This window comes from Protopterus annectens, chromosome 4.part0 (assembly GCF_019279795.1).
Source record: "Protopterus annectens isolate FY-2018-M chromosome 4.part0, PAN1.0, whole genome shotgun sequence".
NCBI classification, from domain to species: Eukaryota; Metazoa; Chordata; order Ceratodontiformes; family Protopteridae; genus Protopterus; species Protopterus annectens.
The window spans coordinates 1,068,132,490-1,068,155,242 of record NC_056733.1 but is presented as its reverse complement, the minus strand read 5'-3'; the positions used below and the strand labels follow the sequence as shown (position 1 = coordinate 1,068,155,242).

Here is a 22,753-nt window from a genome sequence, read left to right as displayed (position 1 = left end):
CATTTAAAGAAATCCCAATACCACCACACCACACGCTCCAGGGACCTCAACCTCATTACCACAATCAACAGAACATGCTGGAGGGGCAGGTTCCTCACCCAGAGACTGCCCATGCTCTGGAGTAGGCTTCCCATACATGTCAAGCAGAGCACCTCGCTGTCCCTCTTCAAGAAAGTTCACCCCGGGGATCACTCCAGTGGCTTTGTTTGGTAGAGGCACCTGGAACTAACTTCAGGCAGCAAGATGCCAGAGCACTTCTATGGGCTAGGCTTGTAAAGGCTCCAGGGTCATTAGCTTAGTACACACCTATGAACCTATGAGTCAAACCCTGCACCTTTGGAACAGGAACCAACTCATTAACAAGCTGGAGCATTAGTCAGGTATGCTAACTCTTGTAAGTGTCTGTTAAAGTCTTCCTTTCAGAGAACTTGTGTTCTAATGACTACCTCACATAACCGTAGTATCTATCATGTGACCAGTGACCATGCAGAAATATATGCTCTGGTGAGAGAGTGGTTTGTGTCTTTCAAGTAGTACAGCCTGTATAACAGCACCAATCCCTTTATAGACACAAGGGGATATAAAAAATACTTTTACAGTAAACCCATTTTGGATTTCTTGCTTGTGGTCAGCAAATGAAGTTATCTTTTTATTCCCATGAACTTGAAAAAGTGGCTGAGCTGTCTGCATTTTTGAGGGTTACATCTTACCTTGTATTATTACATGTGAAGATGAAAGTTGGCCTTCATTTTGGATGAGTGAACACTTGTAGTACTTTTTAAAATGTTAGCAAAGTGCAGTTTAAGTAGTTTGAAAGGAATTTATTTTAAATTAATTTTAGTTAACATCTATCTTTTTTTATTAATTCAGGCTCTGTTTGCCTTGTCTTCTATACTGCGACATTTTCCATATGCCCAGGAAAAATTTCTCAAGATGGGCGGCCTACAAATACTTGGGCAGCTTTTCCAGACAAAAGGAATGGAACAGCTGCGTGTGCGTGCTGTGACACTCTTGTATGATCTGCTGATGGAAAAGGTATTAAAAGGAACTTGTATATATTTATATATAATTTTTTTATTAAAACCTATTAGCTTTTACATTTTGTAACTTGCAGTTGTTTTACAAAAAAACTTGCTTATGAGAGTAATGAAGCTATATTTACAAATCATGTCAGTGACACAACAGGTAGCACACTTCCTTTTGGTTCTAGAGGACCAGAAGGCTGTGGTTTCTAGTCCCCATACAGGTGATTGGATTGCTGACTCTGCAGTACAGCATAAGGAAGGTGCTACACTCCTGAGTGCATCATCCTTTGGATAAGATGTTAAACCGAGTTCCCACCTGCTTGAGTTGATGTCATCTCAGATGGCTGCAAAAGATCCTATGGCACCTCTGAAAAAGACTAGGGAAAGTTCCTCAATGATCTGGCCAAATTTACCCTAGCAGTATAAATACCACCTCTGGTGTCCCCTGAAAAGAGGGCATTAGCCTGGTGGGGACTAGCCCAGTCAGTAAAGGCTCGATAGTCAGATAAGCTTAAGGGGAAGAGTTAAGTGATGGCTTCATATAACAATATAACAAAGAATTTCTAAATGCCTTGTCATGTCACCAGGTAAATGGAGGCACATTAACCACATATATAATATTGTAGGCAATGCTGGGACACATAGGGTGTGATATGAAATTTTTGATGCAGAGTTAACACGTATTGCAGATGTTTACCATGCCATGTGCTGCTACAGTGTGTGGGCAGATGAACTGGTCATGTCATCCTTATTTGTTATCAAAATATGTGTTTCTGTGACATGTTATGAAAATGTAAATTTTTATGCATCTCTGAAACCCCAAACTTGTGGTCTTTGTTACAGAGATTAATAACTGTCAGATGTTACATATATGTTCAGCCATTATGTATTTTTGATCTCATGTGCTTGATCTTTCAAACAAAACACCAAACGGCGCTGGATTGGTTAATTGTAGTGTACAAGCAAGTTTGCTCTGCCTTTAAAGGTGAACACCCATGCCTGAAGACTTTGTCTTCACACTGTCAGAAAGGTAGTGGCCAATCTGTAAGCCACCTGAAGTTTACAGTGTTTGAATGTTCTATAATTAAAAATAAATAAGTACATTTATAGGTTGGTATGGAATAATTAATAATCTTGTTGGCTTTGTTACTGTCTTGTATTTCAGACTAGTGTCAGTGCTATATTCTTCTGTTGGCCCAAGTACTGGTTTTATTTGCTGCAAAGGTTTACTTTACTGGGCCTACACAGAATGCAAGTGATCTGCCTGGGGAGGGGGGTTTTGTACAGTGAAAATTATATTCAGTTTTTATTTCTTTTGTAGATGCTGCTGCATTCAACAGAAGCTGACAGTAAACAGATGAAAGAGAAAATTTCACAGTATAACCAAGTAAATCTGTTGCCGGTCATGTTAGAACAAGGCTGGTGCACGCTAATATCGCACCTTCTCACTGCTCCTGAGCATGACACCCGAGAAAAGGTACTGAAAACAGTAGACATTATTGCACTATCCTGCAAGGAGGAGTTTAATAAAGACCCTGTTTTCAATACTACCATGTTTCGTCTTAAATCGGAATATGAGACACTTGCAACAGCAGAACATAATGCGGGAGAAGAGGATACTTACTTTATGGAAATTCTCAGCACAATAGAAAATATAATGCAACAATTAAACATGGTTAACAGCAGCAGTGTCTTTGGGTTACAGTGACAGGCGTATGTAGTAAATACGACTGATATTCACTTTTGCCTTCCTTGATAAGAATGTAGTAGAACCAGGCAACGTTACTTAGCTGGATGAACCAGCACTGCTGTCCTTATATTGATGCAAAGCTGGACTATTACTGTAGGAACAGTGTTGCTGCTTTACTATCACTCATTGGAAGAGGATTTCTTTCTGTATCATGTAAGACCTGTGAAATTAACATTTGTAAACACATTTATTAACAACATTTATGTTTAGTTGTATTTAAAGGAGGAAACAAATGGGTATATAAACCTAAAGAGGTGTTCTGCTGAAGTTCTATTAGAATTTATTTCCATTTTTATTCTTTGAAAATTGATTTCTTTCTTTCATGCCTGATGTATTTATATTCCTTTCATGTCCTGTGTAACATAGTATGATTAAAAGGAGATGTACAGATTGATTGAGGAAAGGTCATCACATTTTGGTATAAAAATTAATTAAAAACTATCTCCTGTATTAAGTAATATATTTGAAAAATTAAATAGTAGATACAATACCAAAAGTTTATTTAGTAGCTCACCTACATTGTTGTGTTTACTGGCAACTTATTCCTGGTTGCCTATAGGTGGAGACTGAGCAACTGAAAGGGAGTTTCATTCATAGGTGAATAATTTTTGTGGAGGACTTTATTCCCCTATCTCCAAGCAGGGTAAGCTCCTCCTCTAATTTTGCCAAAAGATAGTGAAGGTTGTAGTCTTAAATTAGTGAAGTCCTACTTCAGTTGTCTAGTCTTGACCAAATAGTTATCATGGATCTTTTAGGGTTGCCAAATTTTCAATTGCCCAAAGTGGGACATTTTTTGTAGAAACATCAGATTTTGCAGGGCAAAACATACCCACGGCCAGTACAAAGGACAGAACTTCATTTTTTTGCCTAAATAAAAGATAATTCTTGTATCATTATAGTTACTTATTCTGTTTCTTATAAAATTTAGTTGTTTCAGATAGAAAATAACTGTTTTATGCAACTATTAAAGAAAATTTAGGAAATTTTTTGTCCTATAAATCTCGGGACATTTGCCATTTTTTCAGTTTTTTTTGCAGGACACAACTGCCCAAAAAGGGACTGTCCCACGCAAAGTGAGACAGGTGGTAACCCTAGGAACTGTTTGCTGAACAAGTGATCAAATACCTCTGAGTGCTGTCTTTTAACTGTATGGATATATGCCTTGTTCTGCTTCTTTGGTAACAGTTGTTTAAATCCATTGGTTGTACCACTGCTGTAAAAATTAAGCTTTATTATTTATTTATTTTTTTGCTGGGAGTCACGCTTTGTATAGTTACTGCTCTGGCTTGGCTGCCTGATTTTTTTTTTTTAACTAGCCTAATATTTATGGCCATTGGAACATACATGCCAAAGATTATTGTTTTTCATCCGATGTCCTCAGCTTCTTCTCTGACCTGACTCTAAAGAATATTAGCCTTTTGGTATTTTGAATACGCATAGATTTTGTTTTTTTCTATTTCATGAGGGGAAAATATAAAAAGTCTAATAACTCATCCTTCTGTTCTTAATACCATCATTTTGTTTGTTTGCTGTTTACCACAAATGGCACAGTGACTGACTGCTGTGGATTTCTGCAACAAACAAGATCCATAAATGAGAGTGCAAAGCCAAAAAGACAGCATCTTATGCTGGACGGTGGTACGAGCACCAAAGTGCTGGAGAGTTCTGTGCACAAATCAGTGGTGCAAAGTCCAGGAGTAACTGGGCAGTGTCCATTCAGGAGGGAGCCATTCCTACACTGATAGGAAACCATGACTGATGTGTGACAGGATTTAATGTTATGCTGTATGTGAAGATGGCCAGGGGTCCCATCTTTTGGGCAAAGTCACAGTGTCCAGTATTAATTGACCTATTTTTATAGCAAACTGCATTAAACAGAATTATTTTAAAACTGCATGTAAAAAAATGGCGCTGAAGGGTAAATAATGGTAAAATATTGTCCCCAGTACAAGATAGACAAACTTAGTTCTGATTTATATGTTATTTTTATGCCTGCTTTACTCTGAGAATTTTATTATTTTTTGATATAGTCTTATTTTATGAAGCCTGCTGTATGAATTTTGTACTGGATTCATGCTGCTTTTGTTTTTAAAACAAACATCTTTATTGAATTATGACTTACGACACTGGCATCATACAGTTACATAAATAGAAACTAACCATATTGACATTTTCAGTTGCAACCTTTATAATATCACATATAATGTTCTCTGCAGTCATTGTTAGTCAAACATTACATACCTCATTCAATTCCTGCCTTCCTTTAAACGTCATTTCTCCTCCCAAACATTTTCATGTATTGCCACAATTCACATTTATTTCTATGTAATTTGCTCTTTCCCTTTTCTAAAGATCCAATTTCCAGTGCTTTTGTCTGTTGCTATATTCACTACTTCTAGTAAGGTTAGTTTAGACTTTGATTTCCATTGATGCTTTTCGGTGAATTAGCATTTTGAGTGATCTTCAGCGTTGTCCAGCTTCTTACAGTTTGCTGCTTTGTTTCTCTCCTTGATTTGCAATGTGGAACTTGTGTGTGTGTGTTGTGTTCTTTCCCTAAGTGATTTTGGCAGTGTTAAACTTTGTGGTGTTCCACAGAATTCTAGTCTTCCTGTCTGCAGCCCTCAGATCTCAGTGGAACTTTGATTGACTCGCTGCACTGCTTTGCATTTCTCTAGAGGCCTTTGGCTGATCCTGTGCATCTTAGCCCTGCTTACTTCAGAATCAGTTTTCTAAAACAGGCATGTCTTTATTAGCAAGCTGTATTATGCTTTGAGCAGTTCCAAATTGTTTTGGAGCAGTGTTTCTAGCAATTTGAAGGCTTTTTGCACTGTTTGGTAAAATAACAAGTGTTTTCAGCTATTGATGGCTGTCATTTATTTTTTATTTATTTATTTTTTATTTTTGAAAGAACGTTATCAGTTCATCTCAGTAGTACAACTTATTCTTTAATATTTGATACATAATGAAAACATTGACGTAATCACTTAAACCTCAGTTGTTCCACGAAGCATCTTTAATTATTATAGAATGTCTAAAGCATCAACTTACATATTCCTCCTTTATTGCATGTGGTCTTTACAAAACTACCTAGTTCATACCAGATTCTGGGAGGTTGGTATAATGGTTAAGGTGTTTACCTTACAAACCCAAGGTGCAGGGTTTGACTCTCACATGGGGTAATTGGCTGGGCTTAAAATGGCCTACAAGGGCAGTTAGCCTAGTACTAATCTATGAACCTAAAGTACACACTTGTAGCCATTACATAAAGGTGCCAATTTACTCTTGAAGGTGCAACATCAGATTCTATAAGTTCCAAATGATCCCCTCCTTTAGGGAGCTACCTCTGTTAATAAAATGCAATTCAAAATAGTACAATGACTGCATAATGTCTACTATTTCTGAGATTTTTGGAGCAGACCTAGTCTTCCAGTTTGTAGTTGTAGCTTTGTTTGCCACCAGTATCAAAAGATTAAAAAGAGCTTCGTGAGACCTAGTGGTAACGGGTTCACTTCAATTCACTGAACTTTCAGTTCACTGACTTTCATTTCACTGACACCATTTCACTGAAATTCATTTCACTGAAAGTTCATTTCACTGACAACTATTATTAGCAATAAAATGGAATATTCCCCCTTCCCCACTGTAGTGCGACCCTGGAGTTAGAATATATAGTTAGGGGGGGCGCAGCCCCCACTTACTTTTCTTTTACTAAGCAATATTATATCAAAACGTAAGAATATCATGTGAAATGAAGTGGGGGGCTACGCCCCCACACCCCCCGATGTGGGGGGCTCTGCCCCACACACCACCCTAACTATATATTCTAACTCCAGGGTCGCACTACAGTGGGGAAGGGGGCATATTCCATTTACTTTGTAATAATAGTTGTCCGTGAAATTAACTTTCAGTGAAATGAAGTTTCAGTGAAATGAATTTCAGTGAAATGGTGTCAGTGAAATGAAAGTCAGTGAATTGAAGTGAACCCGTGGTAACATATCCTGGAGACCAATGGAACATATAGGTCATTTTAAGTAATACAGTCCTGTTCTCCTAACAAAATGTATTCCTTCTTATAATTCACTCTGTACTCCTTGGAGCCATTCCAATCTGAAAAATATGTTCCTGTGTACCTCTTATTCCAGTATCACATCTCTAACATTTACCTCAGTCTATATGGGAACATTCTGGCTATTCTTGATTGGGTATAAAACTACTTGTGGAGACATTTCCATTAAAAACCTTAACTTCTGAGGCTTTTTTTGCCAGCCTTGGCCCTCTCCATATCCCATCCTATTAAATTGCTTGGATAGGGTCTTCTCCCAACCCTCTTTTTATTTTTAATATTAATATCTAGATGTTGCCATATAATATGTGGTATTCCCTACTGTTTGCTGTCCTTGATGATGAAATATTAATCTGACTTCAATGAGGAATTTGACCAGGCCCAAAAAATTCTCTGGACCTCAATTATTTTAAATCTGTCCTTCATTTCCTTGGCTAATACCAGAAAGGGTAATTGGACTTTGTGTCATATTAAATGCAACAGAAGCATCCTCCCAATATATTACCTTGCCATGTCTGATAGGTTCCTCCAGTAAGACTTTTTCTAGCCAATTCGTATTGGTTATCCCTGTCACATGATAAACACCTTTCTTCTAAACCAAGGCTAATGGGGGCAACTCTGTCATCCAGCCATTCTTATTTCTGGAGTGGAGCAGCTTTTCTTCTACCTGCCTTGTGTATTATTCTGGAACTTCAGTTTTATCTGGGGTTTGTAGTTGCTTCAAGAAACTGATCTCATTGGGATGTGGTCTGCACCTTCTCTTATTGATTGACTTCCTACCATTTAGGAGAATAACTTTTTATTTGTATGAGATATGCCAGCTCCAGCCACTTAGCTTCAAAGTAACCCCTCAGTCTTGAGATAGCTAGTCCTCCCTGATGGTGTGGCAATGATAGTCTCTTACCGCAGGTGCCTTACTGTACCTTATCATTTTTTGAGCTCTTTATCAGTATCTCTCCATAAATGTTCCTCTAGTACATAGAAATAGTGTTAGAGATTATGACTATAAGGTTGAAATTAATTATGTTGTAAATATGCTGAAAGATAAAGCATAGAATAAAAAGTTTGCTTGAATATATGTATAGAGTTTAGCAATGTAAAATGGACATTCATACTATATGTAACAAACAGGTTTCTCCTCACAGCATCAGAAAAGCCTAACAAAGCAATATTGGAAAGGAAGTATCACATACTTTTGCCATGTTTGCAGAGCAAATATCTAAATTCAGCAATACGTGATGTGTTTTCAATAGGAACAGAACAGATGTTTCTTTTCATACTTCTGTTATTCTGATTGTGTGCATTTGTGCATTTTCACATCAGCAGAACTGCTGACAGGACAATAGAAATGTCTAAAAACAGACATTATGTGACTTCCCACAGAAGGCCAAAAAAGATACCAAGTGGAAATAAAAAAATCTATGTGCGTGACTAGCACTCTATATAACAACTGTAGTAGAGAGAGGGACAGAGAGAGGTATTTTGTAGAAGTCATCATTCATATCTGTAATGAAGGAAAACTTTGTAAATATATGCTACAATCTGACAGAGTACGTGTCGTTTGTTATAAAAATAAGTTATCTGTAACTATGCTTATAGCTGCAAAATATATTTCTTTATCGGTGTGCAATTTGAAAGGCTTGGTGCTTTAAACAGACTACAAATGGAGTCATGCAAAGCTCTGTGTCTCTGATTCAGCAGTAAACAGCCTACAAGACTGTGTGTCTTAAGAAGACTTTGGATCCAGCACAGCATAGAAGCTACATACATAAAATATATTTTTCAAATAGGGCTGTCCAACGTACAGTATTGGGGGACCAAGAATATCTTGATTAACTGTATTCTTCTGTCTAGGTCAAGGGCAAAAAGTTAGTTTCTGATTTTGTTTATAATTTTATTTTAATTTTCCTTCCATATATAGCTAGTTGCTTGGCCTGGCTAACTCTTACCTTAGTATATTTAACCACATCGTACTCATGAGTACTATTTTATTTAAATCTATACACCTATTTCTGCTGTATCTTGCATTTCCTCATTATTTAAATGGATATATTTTTTTCACATATTATGTTAATATAACCTCCAAAGAACTGCATTGCTCACCATTGTACTATTGCTGACTGTGAACTTCTACTGGAATTTCCTTGTATTATTGTAACTTTTACAATGTTTGTATTTCTTATTGCTGGAGATTTTCTCCCCGGGCCTCCACTGAAAAAGGACATGTGTCCAATCAGACTTTCCTGGTATACAAATGTAAAATAAATAAATAGGTCCATTTGGTTCATTAACCCTACTCTCAAGTATTTCATCTTGTCATGACTCCATAGGAGTGGATATTCTTGCACCAAGCCAAATATCACCCCATAATTTACTGCAATTTCTTTTAATTGTGTTCATTAATTTTATAGTCAGATAAACTTTGAGAGCTCCATAATATTCTAAACAAGCTGAGAAGGTCCTCTTCAGGGTTGCCAAAAAACAAAATGATGTCACCCGCAAATAAAGTTATTTTGGGGGCATAGCCTGTTCAAACAAAACCTTGAATTGCTGAGTCTATAATTTTACTGGCAAGCAACTCCAGATAAAAGGCAAAAACAGTGGGGGAGACGGGGCAGCATTGTCATGTTCTCTGTTTAAAGCTAATAGGCCAGACAACAATCTCATTAACTTCAGTTTTGCAGAAGCCCCATTATAGAGCCCCTCCAACATACTTATCAAACTTGTTGGAAACTCAGAAATCCCCAGAACAGACCACAAGTAATGCCAACAAACTCTCTCAAATGCTTTTCTTGCACCTAATAAAAAAAGAAGTTATGTACTCACCCTAACGTTCCATGTTGGTAGTCCATCTCACCCTTCATTTTTACATATGGGTTCGGAGCCGATTCACGGCTCTGACTCTGCCGATTACAAGCTGGAAGACTTCTGGTTGGCTTGTGGCTAAGCAGGTATCCCATGGTGCACCAATACAATCCCCAGATCTTGTTTGCTGCTCGCTAGAATAACGACCATAAAAACAACCAATACTGAAGGGTCTCCAACCAAGGGCAACCAAATTATTACTTCCAGATCTTCCAGGATGTGGGCAGGTTGGTAAAAATGAAGGGTGAGATGGGCTACCAACATGGAACGTTATGGTGAGTACATAACTTGTTAGGTAGTCCGATCTCACCTTCATTTTTACATATGGGACAGCGTCTCTAGTGCCTTATTCTTGGGTGGCTCATTGGAAAATACTCTTGAGCACTGTGGAGCCAAAGGATGCTCTACCCCTGGATGCCAAATCCAATTTGTAATGTGTAATAAAAGTGTGAAGGGTAGCCCACGTAGCTGCTGCTCAAATGTCATCAAGTGGTACCCTGGCTTGAAAGGCTGCAGAGGTAGACAGCGACCTGGTAGAATGAGCCTTGATCCTGCAGGGTAAAGGTTTGCCCTCCGAGCTATAGAGAAAGGCTATACAACTGGAAATCCAGTTAGATAGTGTCACTTTAGAAACTGGTAAGCTCAATCTAGAGTCAGAAAAGGAAATGAATAATTGATCTGATTTCCTGAAAACCTTAGTCCGCTGTAGATAAAAACATAGTTGTCTATGAATGTCTAGCTGATGAAAACGGTACTCAGCTGCATTACAGTGGTTAGGGAAGAAAACTGGAAGTTCTATTGATTGGTTTAAGGTAGCATTAGAACAAACTTTGGGGACAAAGGAGGGATTAGTACGCAATGACTCTCTGTCTTTGTGAAAAATCAAATATGGTGGCTTAATAGACCAGGCCTGTAGCTCCGATACCCGTCTAGCTGATGTGATAGCAACCAAAAACAAAGTCTTCCAAGACAAAAATTTTAGTGAAGATGAGTGGGAAGATTCAAAAGGGGAAGATGTCAATTTGGACAACACAACATTTAAATCCCAAGAAGCCACTGGTTCTTGCAGAGGTGGTCTCAATAGACTGGCCCCTTTCAAAAAGGTCTTGCATAGCTTGTAAGACATTAAATTGGTATCTGGAAAACCTAAGTGAAAATGAGAAATTGCTGCCAATTGGACTCTGATAGTGGCAGCGGCAGATCTTTGCTGAAAAAGCTCAGAAAGAAAATCCAGCATCACAGGGATATAAGCAGTGTATGGATCTACATTCATTCTCTGTGCCCAAATAGAAAATCTTTTCCATTTACTGCCATACAGCCTCCTAGTTGAAGGTTTATGGGAGGACATAAGAATATCTGACACTGAGGATGATACATCGTGAAGCCTGACTAGGGATGGAACTGGAGCAGCCATACTGTCAATTTGAGGGTGTGGATTGAGGGGTATAGTGAACCCGACATGTGAGTCAATAGATCTGGAGCTGGGTCCAGAATCCAAGGATTGTCCAGGAGGAGAGGCTTGAGGAAGAGGAACCAGACCTGACGAGACCAGTAAGGAGCAATGAGGATCAACTTGCTTCCCAGCCGACTGGCTTTCTGAATCACTTTGGAAATGAGAGGGATTGGAGGAAAGGCATACAGAAGTCCCATGGGCCAGTCATTAGCCAGAGCATCTCTAGGAGTCTTTCCCGGAGGGGGAATGAGGGAAAAATAGCTGCTGCATTTGGTATTGACTGGGCTGGCAAAAAGGTCGCAGCAAGGCTGTCCCCATTTCCAGAAAATCTGATCCATTGTTTCCCATTTCAGAGACCACTTGTGAGGCATTAGGATTGCCTGGCTGAACTTGTCGCCTATCATGTTGGTCGTCCCTGGAATGTGCGTTGCAACCAGAAAGCACTGGGAAGAAATCGCCCATTCCCAAACTCGCATGGCCTCTCGACAGAGTGGGTAAGATCTGGTACCACCCTGTTTGTTTATATACCAAACCACCGACATGTTGTCTGATTGTATCGCAATTGTTCCTAGAGGAAGAAGGTCTTGAAGTGCTTGCAATGCCAGAAGCACCGCCCTTATCTCCAGAACATTGATATGCAGATGAGCCTCGTGTTCTTGCCATGTGCCTTGAACAGTCCTGCCGAGATAATGCCCCCCCACCTGATCTGGGAGGCATCCTTGGTCACAGTGGCAATGGGTTGGGCTGGAACAAAGGGGGGCACCCATGATCAGTTGATTGGGAGCTCTCCACCAAAGAAGGTCCTTCTTGCATGATTCCGTCAGCAGGATAGGATGACTCAGTGGGAGATATTGGAAGGACCATTGGGAAGACAGAAGCCACTGGAGAATTCTTATGTGCAACCTGGCTAATGGTACTAATATTATTTGGGGAAGCCGTAGTCCGGATGAGCTGAAGAACCCACTTCACTTTGACTTTTTGCAATGGAAGAAAACGTTGAACTTGGGAGATTAAGTTCTGTGCCCTTTTGGTGGGGAGACGTGCGGTCATGTTCACTGTGTCTACCTCTGCACCTATAAAAATCACAGCTTGAGAGGGCAATAATGCAGATTTTTTCCAATTTACGGAGATCCCTAACTGAGCACAAAGTTGAATCATGGCTTCCCTGTTTTGGAAGAGTAGATGCCTGGTGTGGGCTGTCAGGAGCCAGTCCAAATATGGAAACGCGTGGAATCCCTGACATCTCAGGTGAGCTGTCACTACTATCCTGCATTTGGTGAACACCCTGGGGCTGTGGTGAGACCAAAGGGTAGAGCGCGAAACTGATAGTGACTGGCTCCAAGCTGGAAGCGTAGATGGCTTCTGGATGCCTTGTCCATTTTTTTATGTGGTAGTAGGCGTCCTGAAGATCCAGAGAGCACATCCAATGTCTTTCCCTAACAATGGGAGTATAGATTGCAGTGTTATCATCCGAAACTTGTCCTTCTTCACAGATTCATTCAGTCTGCTGAGGTCCAGTATTGGTCTCCAATCTCCGGTTCATTTTGGAACTAAAAAGAACCTGGAGTAAGTTCCAGATCCTGTCTGGTCTGCTGGGATGGGCTGGATGACACTCTTTAAGAGCAACTTGTTGATCTCCACAGTTGCCTGATCCCTGTGATTGTGTGGTACATCTGGGATCCTTTTGGGACTAACGGTGATAGGGAAAAGGGTATGATATAGCCTCTGGTAACAACTCTTTTTACCCACTTGTCTTGGGTGATATTTAGCCAGGCTTCTTGGTACAAAGAAATGCGACCCCCGACTGGCCCCAGAGAAGCGCAGTCGGGCTCCACATCAGGAGCGCTGATAAGGCCGTTCTCAAAAGGAATCATGGCCTTGTTGGTATTGCAGACCACCTCTGCATCTAGGGCGACATCTGCCATTTCCTCCTCCTCTGCCTCTGAAGGAGGATTCACCCTGTGTGTCAGGAAAGACCCTCTGGGACTTCTTGATCCACATTTTACCGCCCTTTTGACCCTTGGGGTATGGTCTGGAAGGGACAGTAAAGCGCACTCCCACGGCAGAAAGCGTCTTTCCTCCTTGCTCACACTGAGTGAGTGTATCCTTCACCTTGGAACCAAACAATGAGGAACCATCAAACGGGGCATTGGTGAAAGTATACTTGAACGGTTCGGCAAAATTACTTAAGCGCATCCAGGAGTGGTGCCTCAAGGCAACTCTGGAACCCACTGCTCTACTTGCACCATCCGCAGCTTAAGAGATAAGTTGCATGGAGGAGTTAACCACAGAATTTAAGATGGACAACTGAGTAGAAATCTTGTCAGGAACTCCCTCAGTACACGCACCTTGTATGGAATCTCCTAACTCCTTGAGGATATTCTTCTGCAACCTCGTGAAGAGCGTGAGATACTTCAGCGATCGAAGGGTAAATGCCGCTGAACTAAAGATATGCTTCCCAAATCTGTCGAGATTCCTTGTTTGGCGGATGAACAGATGAAGTCTCCGCCAACTCCTTCTTCGTGGCCGCCGCCACCACCACCATGGCATCTATGGGAATGCCCTTGGACAAGAACTCTTTACCAGGAACTTGTTCAGTCTCCTGGGGACTGGCTCCATGGTGTCAGTAGTATCCCCACACCTTTCGACTAACTAGATTTATCAGTTTGTCAAAAGGTGGATACAACCAAGAGGCAGAAGGTTGAGACCTGAAAGCCTTCAGGTACACAGACACCTCATCAGAAGGGTTAACAGTAGGCTAGTCGCACCTCTGCCTAAGGATCTCTAAAATGTCCACAAAGGAGACATCATCAGAGGACAACTTGGGGGACCCTTCCGACTGCTCGAGGTCAGTGTCCGATGTCAAAGACTCATCCTGGGAGTCAACATGTTTCCTCTTACATAACCTCTTCCGGGGAGGCTCCTCAGAAGGACATTCAGGGGAAGCCTCGGAAGAGTGGGGGCCACCAGCTGATGACTCCTGAGGCTGCGGGTCTCTGCTGTCTCCAGAGAGAGTAGGGGCTGAGACTGAAGTGGGTGCTCTAGGGGGAAGAGTGCTGGTGCCACTGGTAGAGGCTGGAGAATGAAATAGCATGCTCCTCATCATCTCAAACGCCGACCTCTCCAGCTCCGAAGACCTCTCCCGCTCCGAAGAGATGAGGGTCAGTGCCGGAGCCAGAGCTGTCAGCTCCAAGATAGATGCAGGGTCTGAGCTCACCCTGGCCGAAGCACCAAGAGGAAGGCTCGGAATCAAAGAAGATCGATTCCAACCCTCCCTGTCGGTGCTGACAGCAGAGCTTCGGTTCCTGGACATGATGGACGGCACTGAGCGCAGCAACAAAGTGAGCTGGAGCCAGCATTTCCTCTGTTGGCACCAAGCACTCTGGGTCCGAGAGGCCAGTATGGCTCAGAGGAGGAATAGCAGACAAGCAAAGCTGGGCCAAGTGGCTCCGGAACCGACTGGGTCGTAGCCAACAATAATTTTCGTAAGGCAGACAACTTCAGGAGTCTCAGCACTACCCTCTCCACATCTTCTTCTGAGAGGCTCCTGGAAGACATAGTAGGGGATCTTGACTTGGGGGGGGGGGCATTGGAGACTTAATTGTTACGGAAACCGGTAGGTCTTACAGACCGGCTCCGAGTAGCAGAGTCAACTGCTGTATCAATAGGTTCAGAGATCGGCTCCGAAACACCTGTAACTGACTCTGACACCACCATGATGCTCTCCTTCGGCTCCAAAGGCTAAGTCGTCGAGGAGGCAGATTTGGACCGTTTCTACTGTTTAGGAGGTGGCTCCGAGACACCAGCCGGTGCTGGAGAAGGCCTTTTTGAGGATTTTGATTTCCCAGACTTAGAGGAAGCCAAAGAACTGGATAGTGCTTCCTCAAAGCATGGTTTCAATAGACCCTTGAGTATGAGTTTGCTCTTTCTCTCCTGTAACACTCTAGGAGTGATAGCATGACAGAACAAGCACGATTCCTGCAAGTGGATGTCCACTAGGCAGTAGACACAGCTACTGTGACCATCCGTTAAAGACATCTTTTGGGAGCATTTCATGCACTTTTTGAACCCCAAGGGTTTATGCTCCTTACTTTCCTTAGACATTTTTACACACACAAAACCCAGAGAGATTGAAAGAGGAGGAGGACTAGGTCCTCTAACTAAAACATGCCTAGCCCTAAGAAGGAGTTACACGGGGTCTAGGTCCTCTAACTTAAACGGGCCTAGCCCAGTGTAGAGAAAGCTAGGTCTTCTAAAGGAGTTACACGAGGACTAGGTCTTTTAACTTAAACTGGCCTAGCCCGGTGTAGAGAAAGCTAGGTCTTCTAATTTAAACAAACCAGAAAGGAAAGCCCACTCACACAAGAGAAACCGGAAATGACACAATAAATTTCTATACTTCTATACTTCTATATTTCTAATAACAGGTAGTATACTAGGGAGGCTGCAATCTTAGTAAATTCGCAAGCGGATCCCCGCCAAAAACAAACCATCTCAATGTAGCAGAAAACTGCCAACAGTGACCAAAAAAGGTCAGAATAACAACAGACAAGACAACAGGGGAGCCCCTGTTGACTAAGAGCGGAAAACCACCAAAAACAAATACTCTACCTAATAATCAAAAAATGCACAACGGCGCCTAAAACTAACTGGCACACAGGATGCCAATAACCACTAGTAAACTAAGTTGCACTCAAAATGGGCAAGCAATACAACTGCCTTGATATATTAGCAACACTAAATATACAATAAAAGTTGTAATAAAGTATTGAAATATGATATTGAATATAAAGAATTTGAAAAACGTAGCCAGAGCCAAGAGAAGCAAAACCAAACTCGTCAACACAGCAAATGAGATCTGGGGATTGTACTGGTGCACCATGGGATACCTGCTTAGCCACAAGCCAACCAGAAGTCTTCCAGCTTGTAAATCGGCCGAGTCGGAGCCAGGGATCAGCTCCGAACCCATATGTAAAAATGAAGGTGAGATTGGACTACCTAACATTAAGCATTAAGGGTTTACTTGTCACTTCTTATAGTACTGAATTAAGATAACTCTTTTGATATTGTCAAATGTTTGGTGACATTTATTAAAGCTGCATTAATCTTTATCTAGTCTAGGTAGTCATTTTGGTAGCCAACTGTATTGTGAATACTTTATAATCATGAGTGAGGAATGAAATGGGTCTGTAGGCTGATGGCCTGCCAGTGTAGCAGTTGACCCATGTACACTGACACCCACTTCTAATTCACACAAATTCAATATGTGAGAGATGCATTTATATTAAGAACCTGTAATCCAGGCTGTCTTGTTCACCAGTCAGTACATCTGACACTAAGCAGGTTGTCAGCACACACACCTCACATCCTGCACCAACCAAACCAACAACATGTAAACCTACATATGCAAAGGTCCATACTAGAAGCTTACCTGAACACCAGAGACCTCCCAAATACAAGCAAGCTTCACATAATACATCCCCTGCAAAACATAGAGTACATATAATATTTGTGTCTCATCAGACAAGCCCCTAAGGCATAACAAAAAAACAAACATCTTAATCATAGGCGACTCCTTTGTGAGACACACAGATGCCCCTCTCACCAGGATGGATAAGGAAAAGGTCACAGTCAGCTGTCGTTCAGGTGCCAGGATCTGCCACATGACGCATTCACTTAAGTCTTTCAACAACAGGTACTGTTATGACTCCGTCATAGTCCATGCTGCTGTGAATGACCTGAGACATACCTCACTGGACTATATGAAGAGAGACATGACTGAGCTCTCGGAGTGTGTGTCTCAGGCAGGTATGTTTCTAGCCTTTTTACCTTAATTTTACCTTTGACTAGGATGATGCCACAATACAAACAAAAAATGATTGACTTCAACAATTGACTACATGTTCTTCGTGTTTCGCTGTTGCAGTCATCACATTTGGGTTATTTACTTGCAGTAGCCCTCAGTCGGCCTGATTATCAAAGTCTTGGGTCCTGCGTCAGTTGCTGTCTCATCTTCCATGACGTCAGGTAGTCAGGGGTATGTAGCATGCAGCCAACACCATTATATCAGTCTTTCTTGCTGTGCGGTGCCCGAAGTAGAAGCAGTTTGCTCGTCCGACTCCTGAAATTTTCGTTTTCGAGTTTCAAAACCGAAGTCTTCAACTAAAGCTAAGTACCCCATTGGGGAAACTTTTTCTTGCTCTAAACCAATGTAAGTAAAAGTCAATAATTGTATTTCTTGTGGAAAGCAAATACCTCAAAGATTTTCATTCGTACTGTATTATTTGCCTAGGCCCTGACCATGACGTACCTCGCTGTTGGTTTTGTGCCTTATTTAAACCACGAACTATTCATCTTCAGTACATTTTCGCTTCTAAATATTTTGGTACTTTGTTCAATTATCCAGATATGTCTTCGGTAAGCCACCCGACTACCGACATTTCAAAAAAATGCAAAGATAAAGACAGAGACAGGCCGCCTAGGTCCGAAGCTGCCATCCACGCTTCTCCTAAGCTAGTCGCCAGTTCACCGGTACTCAGTGAGGTGCTTTTGCAGCCCCTGATACCCGCTACTTCAGATTCGCAGGCCTCTACTGAGACCCATTCGGAGTCTGGTATGCCGTGTGATGCTTCAACTGGCACCTGCGGATGTCTCTACCTTGGATGGGTCTGGAGCCGTTGTGCAGGCACCGGCTTCTGAGGATGTATTCAGGCCTACTGACTTGCATATTAAACGAACCATGCCTAGGAAGCAGATGCCCAGACTGCATGGTCAGGCATCTATGCCTAAAATCTATGCCTAAAAAAAAAATGATAAGAATGGCTTATGACCTTATTACTTTAATCAGGGGAAGTCAGCCTTCCCCCTCTAAGAGATCTAGGACTGAATTTGCTTATGATACTTCTGACCAGGATTCTGAATTTTCTGTCTCCTCTGATGACCAGGATTTACCCTTGTCTACCTATGAGGATTCTGATGCAGAGGACTCTGTTTCATCTGCTTCTCCCCCAGAGGATTTTTCTTTTGGTGAAACCTTGCATATTCTTAGGGAGCATTTTCACTGGGAAAGCCAGGATTACTCTGATTCTAAAAAGAGGCTTAGAGATTTCTTACTCCTGCCCCAACACAGGCCTTTAGCTATCCCTCCTGTGCTGGACATTGTTGATGATGCCTTTTCAGAATCTAGCTTGGCCCCTGACTCTTTACCTCCTGCTCCCAGAAAACCTGATGGATATTACAGAGTTCCTGATTCTCACACGTTCCTTTTTAAAAATCCTACTGCGGATCCTGAGACCATTTCACAGGGACCCAAGGGCATTAAGGCTATCACTGCCAAAAATCCTACCCTCTCTGATAGAGATTCCAGGGCCCTGGATAGATGGGGTAAGAAGGTATACACCTCTGCAACCTTGGTCATCAGGGCCTTAAATTACCAGATGTTCTTCATCTCACATTGCTGCAGTCCTTACACTTGGGTAGTCCGCTGTCCACGGTCGGCCTGAATATCAAAGTATAAGGCTGACGTCGGTCAGGGCGCATTTAACTGACGTCAGGACGTCAGGGTACAAATGCGCATGACCGACGTCATATCCTCAGTCTTTTTTGCCGCATGGTCCGATGCAGAAGCAGCATTGCAAGTGCCGGTTGGCGTTTTGAGATTTTTCGATTTAGAAGTTTCAGACCGAGTTCAAAGTTGGCTAAGTACCCCGTTGGGGAATATTTTAGTTTTTTCTTGCCTCAGTCATTTACCGGATGTCAGAAAAGTTAATAATTGCGTTTCTTGTGGGAAACAGATACCGCATAGAGATTATCATACTTTGTGTATTCCTTGCTTAGGGCCTGAGCACGACGTTGTTGGCTGTCGCTCTTGTGCTAGATTTAATAAACGCACTATAAAGAGAAGGTTGGATTGTGCAAGGTTAGTCTTTGGGAAGCGGTGCAATTATAAAATGCCGCCGGATGCTCCGACGCCCGCCTCCCCGAAGAAGCGCAAGGACAACGCAGTTAAGCCTAGGCTAGAAGAACCGCTTGTACCGGACGCGGGTTCTTTAGAGCTGCGGGTGGAGCCGGTGGCTCCACCGGAGATTTCTTTGTGTTCCCAGAGTGAGACCTTATTATTGCAGGATGTGGCCTCTCAGGAGGCAAGTCAGGCTGAGGGGGCTTCTCAGGTTACTATACTCCCTCCCTTCCTAAGGTGGCTAGGCCCTCTCCTTCTGTTACTAAGGCTTCTCCCAGGGTCAGGCCAGGTTTAGCTTCAGTTGGTGTTACCCCTAGCTCTTCAGGTACTATGCCCAAGAAGCATATGCTTAAAATGGCAGAAGATTTGATTACTTTGATTAGGGGTTCTATGCCCCCTCCTGCTAAGAGACCTAGGGTGGAGCCTGAGCTGAGGGGTTTTGAGCAAGCTTCAGATGTTTCAGAGTCTTCGGCTGAAGACTTGCAGGAGTACTCTCCTTATTCTGATTCTGATGTGGATGATTCTACTCCTTCTGCTACTCCTCCTGAGGATTTTTCTTTTTCAGAAACTCTTCATTCCATGAGGGAGCATTTTAAGTGGGAGGGTCAGGACTTCTCTGATTCCAGGAAACGGCTTAGGGAATTTCTGTTTTTACCCCAGCATAAGCCTTTGGCTATACCTCCTGTTTTGGATGTAGTGGAAGATGTTTTTACAGAGGCTTCTCTTAATCCTGATTCTTTGCCTCCTGCTCCTGTTAAGCCGGATAGGTATTACAGGGTGCCTGAAGTTCATAAGTATCTTTTTAAGAGTCCTAGGGCAGACCCAGAAACTGTTAGCCAGGGGCCTAAGGGTGTTAAGGCTTCTGTTGTTAAGAATCCGGTTCCTACTGACAAGGAGGCTAGGGCCTTGGATAGATGGGGAAAGAAAGTTTATACTTCTTCCACTCTTGCTATGAGGGCTCTGAATTGCCAGTTTCACATGTTGAAATACCAAAACTATCTCCTTTCACAATTGAAGTCTAAGGTTGATGCTCTGGCAGTAGGTATTGATTGTAAGGAGTTGCAAGATTTAGTACATGTTTCTGAACAGGTGGGTAAGCATTCTTTGCAATGTGGTTTTGATGCTGTACAGGCCTCGTCTAGGGTGGCTGCCACTGGGACTGTTCTTCGCAGGCACGCCTGGCTGAGGGATCAGAATTTGTCTGAACATGTTAAAACAAGGATTTTAGATGCTCCTTTACAATCTGACGTGTTGTTTGGTCCTCCTGTTGAGACAGTCTTAAAGAAATTGGAAGACAAGGCTAAGTCTATGCAGACTGTTAAAGATTTTTTGCAGGTCCAGCCTCCGAAGTTTAGTAGAAATTGGCCTACTAAGGGGTGGACGTATCCTTCTTATGATTCCCAGTTTAGGGGTAGATCTAGACGTGGTAAGGGCAGAGCTCAGGGCTCTTTCAGGCCTAGAACAGGGAGTTCTCCTGCACAGGCTTCGGGTGAGGACAGGGGTCAGTCCTTTCGTAAGCAGACCCAATGACCTGCCTTTTCAGCTGCCAGAGCCTGCTCGTCTGGCAGCACCTTTGGGAGGCAGGTTGGCACTTTTCAAAGAAAATTGGAGTTTAATTACCCAAGACAGATGGGTGTTGGATATCATACACCACGGCTACAGGTTTTATTTCCATACCTTGCCTCCTTTCCAGGGCATGCCAGACGTTCCTCCTCAACAAAGAATAGAGGCTCACAAACAGGTTTCTCTGTTGCTCCAACTAGGGGCCATACAGCCGGTCCCTCTGCCAGAAGTGGGCCTAGGATTTTATTCTCGCCTGTTCCTAGTACCAAAGAAGGGGAACACGTGGAGACCAATTTTGGATTTATCTATCCTCAACACTTATCTGGACATTCCCAAGTTCAAAATGTTGACGTTGCAGCAGCTTTTACCTCTGCTGGGCAAAGATCATTGGATGGTAACGTTGGATCTCAAGGAGGCTTACCTTCATGTTCCTATCAGACTCAGTTGCAGAAAGTATCTGCGTTTTCGAGCTGGGACTTCTCACTATCAGTTCTCTGCATTGCCCTTTGGCTTATCTACTGCCCAGAGTGTTCACGAAAGTTCTGGCTCCAGTGATAGCTTTCTTCAGACTAAAAGGAATACAGATCTATCCTTATTTGGACGACTGCCTAATTCTGGCTCAAGGAAGGCAAGAGCTTCTTCATCATTTGGAATATGTGATAGCAGTGCTAAGATGCCTAGGGTATTCTGTGAACGAAATAAAGTCCAGTCTAGTACCCTCCCAAGACATGTGCTTTCTGGGTGTGAGACTGAATACAGCAGCCCAGATGGCCTTTTTAACCCCGGACAAACAAAAGAGTCTATCCCTTTACTTTCATCAACTATCTCATCAGTCCGGGCTGACTGCAAGGACAGTCCTTCAAGCCTTAGGGTTCATGGCATCTTGTATTCTGGTGCTTCCCAATGCCAAACTGCATATGAGGAAGCTACAATGGTATCTCAAAAATGTATGGACACAGCACTGCCAGGATCTGGACACTGTCATTCAAATAATACCTTGCATTCAGAAGGAATTTTTGTGGTGGGCTCAGGAATGTCACCTAAACAAGGGACTCTCTGTGACCCGCCAGAGGCAAGTCAGATTTTAATGACAGATGCCTCAGACAAAGCTTGGGAGCTCATCTAAATGGAAAGTGGATACAAAACAAGTGGCCTGTCAGACTACAACATCTACATATCAACATGAAGGAGATGTTAGCAGTCCAGTTTGCATTAATAGCTTTCAAGGAATTCCTTCTTCCAGGACAGGTGTTGATTCTAACAGACAACACAACTGTCATGTGGTACATCAACAAGCAAGGGGAACGATTCTTATCCTCTATGCAGGCAAGCAATGATTTTGTGGGAGACTGCTCTCAGTTTACAGCTCAATCTTCAGGCAAGGTTTCTGCCAGGAGCACAGAACTCCTTAGCAGATGTGTTGAGCAGATTAATTATGGATCCCCACGAGTGGAAATTGGATCCTCATGTATTTCAGAAATTGACAGTGTCATGGGGAACTCCAGACATAGATCTGTTCGCTTCTCCACTAAACCATCAGCTGCCAAAGTTTTGCACGAAAAGGTTTCATCCCACAGCTTGGAGAGTGGATGCTCTTTCTTTCAATTGGAGCAATCTTCATGTGTATGCCTTTCCACCTCTGCCTCTCCTCCCAAAGGTACTTCTGAAGGTCAGACAGGACAAGCCAAGGATGATTTTAATAGCTCCAGATTGGCCTCGACAGCACTGGTACGCATTACTAAGAAGTCTAGTATGGAAGCCTCCATGGCCTTTGCCTTCGATTCCACACCTGTTGTCACAGGAGGACGGCCATTTGCTCAATGTCAAGCTTCACTCTCTGCACCTAACAGCCTGGCATATTCTGTTTTGAACCATAATGGGCCTACACTTCCTCAGCAAGTTTTGAATGTTATTTTGGAAGCTAGACGGCCTAGTACAAGGAAAGTGTACGCTGATAAATGGAAGAGATTTTTATTTTGGAGTGCAGCAACAGATTTTGATGTTTCTGAGCCTAATTTGTGTGTGGCTCTTCAATATCTTACTGAGTTACTAGACAAAGGTTTGTCTTTCTCTTCTA

At 42.4% G+C, this 22,753-nt stretch overlaps 1 protein-coding gene across 3 annotated transcripts in view; it reads left to right on the top strand.

Annotated features, from left to right (window-relative positions):
• SIL1 (SIL1 nucleotide exchange factor) overlaps positions 1–3,263 on the top strand; it is a 500,357-nt gene extending 497,094 nt beyond the window's left edge. For all 3 annotated transcript variants that reach the window (XM_044069009.1, XM_044069011.1, XM_044069010.1), the window contains exons 9-10: positions 871–1,035; positions 2,347–3,263. In XM_044069009.1, the coding sequence (XP_043924944.1) occupies positions 871–1,035; positions 2,347–2,733 (552 nt within the window). In that variant the 3' untranslated portion in view covers positions 2,734–3,263. The remainder of the gene's footprint in view (positions 1–870; positions 1,036–2,346) is intronic.
• Positions 3,264–22,753: the final 19,490 nt, after the last annotated feature.